Raw genomic sequence first — 11150 nt, 5'->3', positions numbered from 1 at the left:
AAAAAATTATTAATAAATACATTGTATTGTTGATGTTTGTATTTTCATTATTGTATGAAGGGATTTGTAGGTTTTGGTGGCGTTGAGTGGAAGAAAGACCAAGTTCAAGATTGAATCAAGGTATGAAAAAGAACAGAAAATACCATTATTATTATGTCCAACTGAACCAAGTCTTAGCAATTGTGCAAAAGTTCATTTATTTCTGTAATTCAGCTTTAAATGTTAAACTAATATATGATGCCGACTCATTACATGCAAAATGACTCTACATATGTCTCTTTCTTTGCATGCAATGAGTCTGTCTTATATTAGTTTCACAGTTTAAGTTGATTAACAGAAATTAATGCACTTTTTAACAATATTCTAATTTTCGGCCTTTCACTTCTAAATGACATGATTCCATCCATTTTCTTCCGCTTTATCCGGGGCCGAGTCGCAGACAGGAGTTTCTTCTACATCTCTAGCTGCTCTGGTCTGAGCAGTTTTGAAGCCCCATTTCGACAGGACCAGACCGGACTGGAGCGGTTTGAAGGTCTTTCCACAGCCAAAAGTCAATCAATCAATCAAACTTTATTTGTAAAGCGCTTTTCATACCGAAAGGTTTCACAAAGTGCTTTACAGATTGCAACATTTAAAATAATGCGCCTGGCACAACCTCCCATATATATATTTTAGATATTAGGATTAAATAAATAGATTAGTCAGTTAAAGCTAAGCTAAAAAGGCAGGTCTTGAGCTGCTCTTAAAAACATTCTCGTTCTCTGCAGCCCTGAGCTCCTCCTCAGGTCGTTCCAGAGGCGAGGGCCGTAATATTGAGTCTTGTTGTTGACTTTAGGAATAACTAGGACACCCTGTCAGAGGAGCGAAGGGGCCGTGAAGGTTCATAAGGTAAAAGCAGTTCTGAAAGATAAGAAGGACCAAGACCATTAAGGCATTTAAAAAACATTAAAAGAACTTGTGAACCACTCAGCTCCCAAAGGGGATCCAAACCGCTTCAGTCCCAGACCACTTCAGGGGCTTGTCCTCGCTCTGATTGATCAGGCCAATACTCAGCTTGCATATTCAAAGTTTCTTTCTCTTCACAAGGCTCTATCATGACTGGTTCACAGAAAATACACACATTTTTCCCTCTCTACTCAGAGCCTATGTCTGATTTTGATGTGAAATCATTCAATTAAATTATATATTTTCCCTCATATTCATGTCAGCTCAAGATTTCAAGTTTGATTGGCACAGTTTTCCGATTCATTCTTTCTTATTGTCCACATGAGAGGAGCGAGGCCTCATACATCCCTCTCTTATTCTAGAATTCCCTGTAGAACTAAAATGAATAGGTTTACTCATTTTGGGCATTTCGCTCTGTCCCTCCTCATGGCCACATGTAGCAGATACGAAGGTGTTTTGATGCAGGACTAAAGCTCAGTGACATCAGGCTGTGGTTGTTTCCTGTCACATAAATATGAATGACCTTTGCCCCTCCCACAACGACCCAGACCACTTTACACTAAAGACACTTGAAACACTTTGAACCGAGCTGGTCTAGTGCTGTGGAATTGGGGCTTTGGATAAGTTTTCAGAACAGTACTGTAATGTCAGAATGTTCCACGAGGAGGCGCCAGTGCATCGCATGATATAAAGGCTTTACTCTGCGCAGCGCGAGGCCGAAGGAGCGAACTTTGATCCTGACACTCACGGTTTTTTTTTGTTTTCTGTTCTGGTTTAGCGGCAGCAGTGGTGATATCAGAGGGGTTTTCCTGCCGCTGTCACAGAAGTGGAAGAGCCTGAGTGATTTTACATTCTTCATCTCATACAAAGAAAAATATTAGAACCATTGTTTCACATTTAACCCCTTAACTCCCACCTGAACCGAGCACATTTTCTCCAGTTTGGCTTTACCCCCAGTCCAAAAGCTTCTGGAAAAAAAAGCTGTGAAAATAGCAACAAAACTGAGACGAAAACAATGATGGAAATGTGACAAAAAGGTGAGAAAACATTGACAAAAAAGTGAGAAAACATTGACAAAAAAGTGATGAAAAATTGATGAAAAAGTGGCAAAAATGTCACAAGAAATTGACAAAAAAATCACGAAAAAATGACAAAAAATTGACAAAAAAATTACAAAAATGTGATAAAAATTTGACCAAAAAATTACAAAAAATCGACCAAAAATTACAAAAATGTGACGAAAAATTGATGAAAAAGTGGCAAAAATGTCACAAGAATTGACAAAAAAATTACGAAAAAATGTGACAAAATGTGACAAAAAAATTTACAAAAATATGACAAAAATGTGATAAAAATTTTGTCCAAAAAATTGATTTAAAAAAATGGAAGAAAAAATGACAAAAATGTGACAAAAAAATGAGCAAAAAAATTACAAAAATGTGACAAAAAATCTGTTGACGTGAGGAAAAAGATCCTTTCGGTTCAGGCGGGAGTTAAGAGGTTAAAGAGTTTATTTGAAAATATATAGAGAAACGGATAAGTGCCTTAGACAAAAAAAAAAAATAAAGTTTGCTTGATGTTTTAATGACCACAGTCCAGCTTAAGTTTCACCAGAGAAACAAAAGTCCAAAACGGAGATGTTAAATTAACTTTGGAAAACACCAATTTACGCGTCAGGTTTTAACCTCCTGGCCCCCACCTGAACCGAGAAAATCTTCTCTAGTTTGGCTTTACCCCAGTCCAAAAGCTTCTGGGAAAAAAGCTGTGAAAATAGCAACAAAACTGAGACGAAAACAATGATGGAAATGTGACCAAAAAGTGAGAAAACATTGACAAAAAAGTGCTGAAAAATTGATGAAAAAGTGGCAAAAATGTCACAAGAAATTGACAAAAAAATTACAAATGTGACAAAAAAAAGTACAAAAATGTGACAAAAATGTGATAAAAATTTGACCAAAAAATTACAAAAAATCGACCAAAAATTACAAAAATGTGACGAAAAATTAACGAAAAAATGTGACAAAATGTGACAAAAAAAATTCAAAAATATGACAAAAATGTGATAAAAATTTTGTCCAAAAAATGACAAAAAATTGATTTAAAAAATTGAAGAAAAAATGACAAAAATGTGACAAAAAATGACCAAAAAAATTACAAAAATGTGACAAGAAATCTGTTGACGTGAGGAAAAAGATCCTTTCGGTTCAGGCGGGAGTTAAGAGGTTAAAGAGTTTATTTGAAAATGTATGGAGAAACGGATAAGTGCCTTAGACAAAAAAATAAATAAAGTTTGCTTGATGTTTTAATGACCACAGTCCAGCTTAAGTTTCACCAGAGAAACAAAAGTCCAAAACAGAGATATTAAATTAACTTTGGAAAACACCAATTTACACGTCAGGTTTTAACCTCCTGACCCCCACCTGAACCGAGAAAATCTTCTCTAGTTTGGCTTTACCCAAATCTAAAAGCTTCATAAAAAAACAAGGATGAAAATGCAACGAAAAAAATCTCATAAGAGGGACAAAAAAAAGCCACAAAACTGCAATGAAAAAGCGACAAAAGAAAAAGCCCATCAAAAACATTACAAAAATACAACAAAAAAGTGTCAAAAAATAATAATAATAAAGTCATGACAAAGCAGCAACAATGAGAGGGACAATCTTCGATGAGTTTTGTAGGTCTTAGCTTTCAAATGAGGCGCTACACTGGCTTATGGGCTGTAAACTCCAGTCAAGCTTTTAGATTTGGGTAAAGTCGCACTGGGTTAACTCGGGGGTGAAGAGGTTAAACGAGTTTGAAAGTATCTAAACTGATCGTGTCTCTCGTGCGAGTGCCCCTTCCTCGTGCGCGCGCTGGTTCCCGGTGGCTGCCGGTGCGCGCGCCTCCTCTCGCGGGCTGCACGCGGGGATAAAGACGCCCCTCGGGGCCACGCGCTCGCGTCACGGTGACAAGACGCGTCAAAAACAGGTCCGCGCGCGTGCACCGGTGGCCGCGGCGCCTCGTGTGGCGGGTCACGCGAGGCACGGCCGCGCGGACACAGTGTGAGATGAGTCACGGCGCGAGGCACGAGAGGAAAGTTTAGGGCGAGCTCCGCGGGACGCCCTTAAAAAAACAAAACAAACAAAAAAACTACGACTTTTATATGAATTTTACTACGTTTCCCCTTTAATGAAGTGACGCTTTCTGATCTTTGGTTCCATTCACCTGAACTGACGTCATGGAGGCGCGAGGGGACCGAGGATCTCAGCGCTGAGCGGCGATTACGCACGGCCGAAGTGGGAGCGACGGAAAAGACGCACCAGATTTTTTACCCATTTTTTGACCGATTACCGTCACACGCAGTCAGTGCGTTTCACCCGCGACCCTCGAGGAGCCACTGAACCCCCCCCATCCGCTCTGACCTCAGATTGATTTCACCAAAAGAGGAGCAGCAGCAGGAGCCTCTTTTACGCACAGCGGAGTCGGACGGAGCGCAGTTTAATCCCCTCCACCGCCACCGAAACCCGCGCGGAGACGGACATGCTCGGTCGTCCGCGGACAGCGTCACGGGAGGACATTATTTTTTCATAAACCGGTAATGACCCGCTCTGACTTTGAAGATACGTGTTATAAAAGTAACAAGGAGTCAAAACAGAACTGAACCAAACGGCACAGCTTTATAGAGCGTGAAGTCGTTTTTACGCACAGCTTTGGAGAGGACCGGGACGCACAAATCACGCCAAAGTGAGATTTCTTACCAAGCACATACAGATGCTCAAGACTCTTTTTCCTGTGTCACAAATAGAAGAAAAGAGAAGCAGAGACATCGCGCGCAAAGAGGAGGACGCACAACGCGTTTGTGACTCTCTGAACTGAAAGATTTGTCTAAAACTGCGGAGACCAAGGCGATTTAAAGTATCGCGCAAGTTGCTTGAACGCACAAGTGAGGATACGCACGAGCCCTGTGTGTTTTTCCACTTCAATATCTGTCAGACCAGATTTTTTTTCCCACCCCCCCTTGGGTCCTCGATGTTTTGCGCGCACTTTGACACCGCAGCATCTCAAGCCACGTCTGTTGGAACTGAACTGAAGCGGGGTCAGCTCCGATCGCGCACAATTTGAGAAAACTGAACTGTCAAGTTGTTGCCCAATACATACGCGTCATTGAGGCGGTTTTCCTCCTGACATATCAGGCCAAAAAAAGCACAAACGGAGCAAATAGTGACAGGAAAGTGACAGTTCTGGCGCAGTTTGTCATTGACGTTTATTTCTGGAGCTAAAATGGTCAAGAAGTCTATAGTGGCACACGATTGAGATGCGATCATTTTGTCTGAAGTGGAAGTAAAGAACATATTTTTACTAAACACCTCCTGCATTCCTTCTTTTTTTCATGAACTGGCACGATTCATCCAAGTAAGCCCATTGACAGCTTTGCTTTACCAAAATACGTCGACCTAAAATAGTGCAAGTCAATGGTGGGACAAAAGTAAGATGAGACGCTTTTGTTCAAAGCTGAGGTGAAGAAAATATCGGGTACATTTTGGTGAAATAACTACACGGAGCGTCAGTATGGAGCCCGAGAGCAGCGCCGCTTCCGGTTTAGCCAAATGCGCCGCCGTCAAGTTGTCGGAAATGAGCGCCAAGACCAAGCAGCTGGGTTCCGCCCTGAGGGAGCCCGATCGACAGCGGCGCATCATTCTCGTCATCGTCTGCGTGGCTTTGCTCCTGGACAACATGCTCTACATGGTGATCGTCCCCATCATCCCGGATTACCTGGCCGACCTGGAGAGCGAGCAGATCGAGCATGTCCACGTGGTCCTGCACCCCAACAGCTCCCTGCACCCCACGGACAAATCCGCGGCCAAGAAAAGCAACCTGGACATTCAAATCGGCGTCTTGTTCGCGTCCAAGGCCATCCTGCAGCTCATAGTCAACCCCATCAGCGGGACGTTCATCGACAGGGTTGGCTACGACATCCCCTTGCTCATCGGGTTGTCCGTCATGTTCATGTCCACGTGCATTTTTGCGTTCGCCGAGAACTACGCCACTCTTTTCATCGCGAGGAGCCTGCAGGGCCTGGGATCGGCGTTCGCGGACACTTCCGGTCTGGCCATGATCGCGGACAAGTACACGGAGGAAGCGGAGAGAACCCGGGCGCTGGGGATCGCGCTGGCGTTCATATCGTTCGGAAGCCTGGTGGCGCCCCCTTTCGGCGGAATCCTGTACGAGTTCGCCGGGAAGAGAGTGCCGTTCATCGTCCTCGCTTGCATTTGTCTGATCGACGGGTTTATGTTTCTCACGATCATTAGGCCGCTGACCAATCGGACTCGCGAGAACATGCCGGTGGGTCCCCCGATCTACAAGCTAATGATCGACCCGTACATCGCCGTGGTCGCCGGCGCGCTCACCGTGTGCAACATCCCGCTGGCGTTCCTCGAGCCCACCATCGCCAGCTGGATGGAGACCACGATGCACGCGACGCAGTGGGAGATGGGCCTGACGTGGCTGCCCGCCTTCTTCCCCCACGTCTTCGGCGTCTACATCACCGTGAAGCTGGCCGCCAAGAACCCGAACCTGCAGTGGTTCTACGGCGCGCTCGGCATGGTCATCATCGGCGCCAGCTCGTGCACCGTGCCCGCGTGCAAGACTTTCGGCCAGCTCATCGCCCCGCTCTGCGGCATCTGCTTCGGGATCGCGCTCGTGGACACCGCCCTGCTGCCCACCCTGGCGTTCCTGGTCGACGTCCGGCACGTCTCCGTCTACGGCAGCGTCTACGCCATCGCGGACATCTCGTACTCGGTCGCGTACGCCATGGGGCCCATCGTGGCGGGGCAAATCGTGCACAACCTGGGCTTCGTCCAGCTGAATCTCGGCATGGGCTTGATCAACGTCCTGTACGCGCCGGCTTTGCTGCTGCTGAGAAATGTTTGCCAGATGAAGCCGTCGCATTCGGAGAGGGACACGCTGCTGGAGGAAGGGCCGCGGGGTTTGTACGACACGATCCGGATGGAGGAGAGGAGAGGGAAGAATAAAAACTGTGTGAACGCCGACGGGAACGGGGTGGACCCCTTCAGGGTTCAACGGTCGATGTCTGAAGAGTCGTTTGGGAATGATTTCACTTAAGGGGGCAGTGCAATAACGTGCAGTGGGCTTCTATGAGGTGCTTAGCACACAGAGGTAAGGCCGGGAGAATGAGAGGAAAAATGGGGAATTTACAAAAGTTTGGAGGAGCAAACACAAGTCTCTTGAAGTTTAATTGTTCAATAGCTATTTTTGGTGTAAAGACACAAAATCGGCACAATGGAGTTCACCTTTTCCCCACCAGTTTTTAACGCTTTAGCCTTAGAAGAAAGACTTGGCACAATAATAGCAGAAAAACTAAAATAAAAATATGATTCCAGCCCAATTTCCATTACAACTTTATAAGGAAAACGAAAAATAGCAACGTTTTTGAGCTAATTTCGAAATGCTGCTACTGTTTATGACTTAACGTTATTTTCACAAGTTAGTTGATATGTACAAAAATGAATGAGGATAAAACACATAATTCTGGAGTTTTTCACCAAAAAAAGGGGTACCAAAAGGCAGTCATCTGGTCTGGTTTCCTCGGGAAGCTTCCTGGAAAAGAGGCGAAATGTCATTACAAGTCATTACACAACAATAAAGTCCAGGTTTGCAAACTATGACAGGAATCAGAGAAAGCAGATGGAAAAAGGCTTTGATTTTGGTAGAGCCAAGGTCAGATGACTAACTTTTGAAAACCTTTCTACAATTTTTACATTTATCTGGAAGAACCGCTGCCTGTGTGTGTTCTTTGCCAAGCTTTGTATCAGGAAAAAGACCACTAGATGGAGTCAAGAGCACCCTTCGTAAACAAAAGCAGCAGCCCGAGTGGGTTAAGCATTCCCCAGTCAATCAAATAGAGTTTGATTACCGCTCAAGCCGCTCCAATCACGCCTCTTTCCGAATCTCCGTCTGACAGAGTAAAAAACTTCCCCGGCGTCATAATTCCGACCGCGTAGCAGCAAATATATCGGATAACAAATGGCGCTCTTGCCCATTTGTTGTTTTGTTGCGCCGCGGTTATGAATTACTTTGGCCTTAGTGTCCGAACAACGATGACTAAGCGACGCAGCGGACAGCGCGTCAAAATGAATGCTAAACGCGAGCACAGTCAAGGCCTTCATCCGTTGTTTGTACGATGCAATGATCCAGTTCGACTATACAAGGCATAAAGCACAATCTTGATCAATCCTGCTTTTTACATCTGAAAAAATGGACGAAATAGTCTTGTCAAAGCACAAATGCCCTCTTTTTATCCCTTTGCACTTGATAAATCTATTTCCTTGATGATATAAGCGAGAAATCTTGGCACAGTAATATCAAAACAGCACAAAATTCAAAGCACATTTGCCTTTGTCTTAGTCGATGCATAACTCAATAATAATTTGAATACAGATTTTGATATTTACAATCTGAAATGTCTTTGTGAGTGATCGTTTCCAAAGCTGCCGTCTCATGTCTGCTCCTCCAAACTTGCCTCATTTCTGCGCGAGACCTCGTAATAACTGCACATAACTGAGCTTTCCCAATCATTTATGAGTAAATAATGTTACTGCTCGGATTGTGAGGACCCTAAAAGACAAGAAGCCCAAACTAAACCCTTGCAGATTCTATGCTTATCGCGATAATATTACACATTATTACATGAATGGTGCCCAAATCAAGGCCTTTAATGTCATGAAAATTTGCGATATGTTGATATTGCATCACTGAATATTGTGATCACGATAATTTGGCGATATGGTGCTTGTGAGTGATTCAGAAATGTCAAAATGCGCCAACTTTTTAGCTTCTGATACCGATACTGTGGGTTTGAGTATCGGCCGATATCCGATATCAACCGACACCAAGATACTTTTGTGAAAATAGTTGCTGTGAGTGGAAAAGTTATTCTCTTTTCTCCAGTGTGAGATCAACAAAGTCTAATTTTTTATTATCGGCTATCTGTAGGCTGCTGTATTGGAAAAAACAGTAAGAATAACTGGACTTTCTGCTATAAATATATGACCGGATATTTAGGTCACATTAATATGAACAGCTCACATTGATCTGATCATTAGTCTAAAACAGGTGAGATGTAAAGCTTCAATAAACCACATTATTTGACAGATGTTTCCGAAATAAACTTGTTAGATGGCAACGCAAAATGGATAAGCTTCACTGCTCTGTTGCTAGTGTCTCATTAACGGTTAGAAGTAACCTATGAAACTACTCCGGTAAATTTATTTACAATTATAAATGTAACTTTTGCGGACGTATCTACTTCTGATGTTTCCGACCTGGACAACTGGAACGCTACAACTTTCCCGACTTCCGACATAAGTGGAACGCACCAATCCGTTTGTTATGTAATGATGTCATTGCTCTGCTTCCGGGTCCAACGGAGCTTTAGCCCTATTCACTTTAATGGGATCTAGCTGATTTTAACCTACTCTTTGTAAAATATCTGATCACAAAGAAATATTACTTTTACTCTGGATTTTCATTAGTACCTAATGCTTTTCTGGCAATAATTCTCAAAATATTTTTCCATACACCATGACGGCTTATTTTAAATATAATACTACCTTTTTTTGCCTGGAGAAATGGTGAGCTATATTATTCTAATTAGGTGTAAAACAGTTATTGGCCTTTTATCTGTTGTTATTTCAACAGAAGATTCAGATAAAGTTGTGTTTCTTGCTGTGTTTATCAGTGGAACTCTTTACTGTTTGCGTTAGCATACGGCCGCTAGCTTTAGCATACTGTTAGCCGTGGCATTTCGCGCCGCAATCAAATATACAATTACTGAGGTTAAAACTAACTGAGCGGTTGAATTCCCCTGGTTCTGCCCTTGAAAATGAGATACAGCATGCCTATATTCACTTATATTTAGTTGGTGAACGTTGCGTTTTAAAGCGCCAAAGAGCCAAAATTGGTATTGATTCAGTAGCTAATGGATATTTGTAGCCGTATCCGTATATCGTATTTTTTGGGTGTCGACTCCTCATCCCTAAATGAATTATTAGGAAAGCTTTGGTAATGTGTAACAAATCATTAATTGAGCCTAGTGATCCAAAAGTGTCACCGACCTCATAGAAGCCCATTCAAAAGAGTCAAACGAAAGAAAAAAGGCACAAAAGCATCTGATAGTTATTATAATTCCAGATTTCTAAGTTTTGTTTTTTCGATGTGCGTTGCGTGTTGAGATCTGTCTGTTCTTCTTGTACAAAGTGTAACTAAAAAAAAGATGTTAAAAATCGACGTTTGGGACCAAGTCTTTTCAGCGCATTCAGCCCCGTGTTTCCAAGAGGTGACGAACGATAAATCGATCTATTTTTTAGCGACAGAGGATCTTTTTTACTCGTGTCTATATCTCGGTTCGTTGTGTTTCCGATGTGCGAGGCGCCGCTCATGTCGTTCGGGTTGTACATACGTGAAATAAAAATGACGTGTCGTGTGTGTGTGTGTGTCCGGAGAGACTGTTCGTTATGTCCGTGTTAACGCTTCTTTGTGTTTTAATAAAGCTCAGAAATGTCCAAATGAGAGTCTGCGTTTATTGGAACGAACTCAACAGACGACACGCAGAACAATGCAGAAAGTCACAGATACTTTACTTTGATATTCATGTGCTTTTTGTGAACTTTCTTTTTATAAATCACAGGGCCCGAAAAGTGATGGTAAGCGTACATGAGCGTATATAAGTACCCTCAGCTGCCCTGGGGTATAGACCACACACTGTAAAATTAAGAATTGAGGGCTTAATATAGAAGGTGCAGTTACACGTATGACCTGAGGTGGCAGTAGTGAGCATAAAATGGCATGAAATTGCATCTAGCCCCTTTGAAGAGGGACAAAAAAGTTTTAATGAAAATTCATAGGAGCCAAGGTTTTCTGGAGCCGATCGTCATTTCCTTACAGTTACAGGAAGAAGTCGCCACAATGAGTCCATTCTTAATTTTACAATCTATAGAGTTCGGGAATGTGATGTCATATCGCTAAGCATTATGGGATTAGTAGCAATTGTAAACTAATGGAGATTTTAAAAGTTAAAATACCGGAGTTATTGTTCACATTAAAACAGCCATGGAACACACAGTTGTTCCATGGCTGTTTTCTCCACTTTTTATACTGTTTTTAGCTGATGTTAGTCTATGGAAATGTATGCAACAGCTGCAAAGATG

General features: G+C 42.8%; 1 protein-coding gene across 1 annotated transcript; it reads left to right on the top strand.

Moving 5' to 3' along the window:
- Nucleotides 1-5356: 5356 nt before the first annotated feature.
- On the top strand, nucleotides 5357-7261 carry slc18a3b (solute carrier family 18 member 3b). The gene has a single exon (XM_079577521.1). The coding sequence runs from the start codon at nucleotides 5494-5496 to the stop codon at nucleotides 7045-7047; it is 1554 nt and encodes a 517-aa protein (XP_079433647.1). The 5' UTR covers nucleotides 5357-5493; the 3' UTR covers nucleotides 7048-7261.
- The last annotated feature ends 3889 nt before the right edge of the window (nucleotides 7262-11150 follow it).

The sequence above is a fragment of the Gobius niger genome (genome assembly GCF_951799975.1).
Source record: "Gobius niger genome assembly, chromosome: 19".
Taxonomy (NCBI): Eukaryota; Metazoa; Chordata; class Actinopteri; order Gobiiformes; family Gobiidae; genus Gobius; species Gobius niger.
Note: the sequence above shows the minus strand (reverse complement) of the source record. Positions and strands in the feature narration are given on the sequence as shown.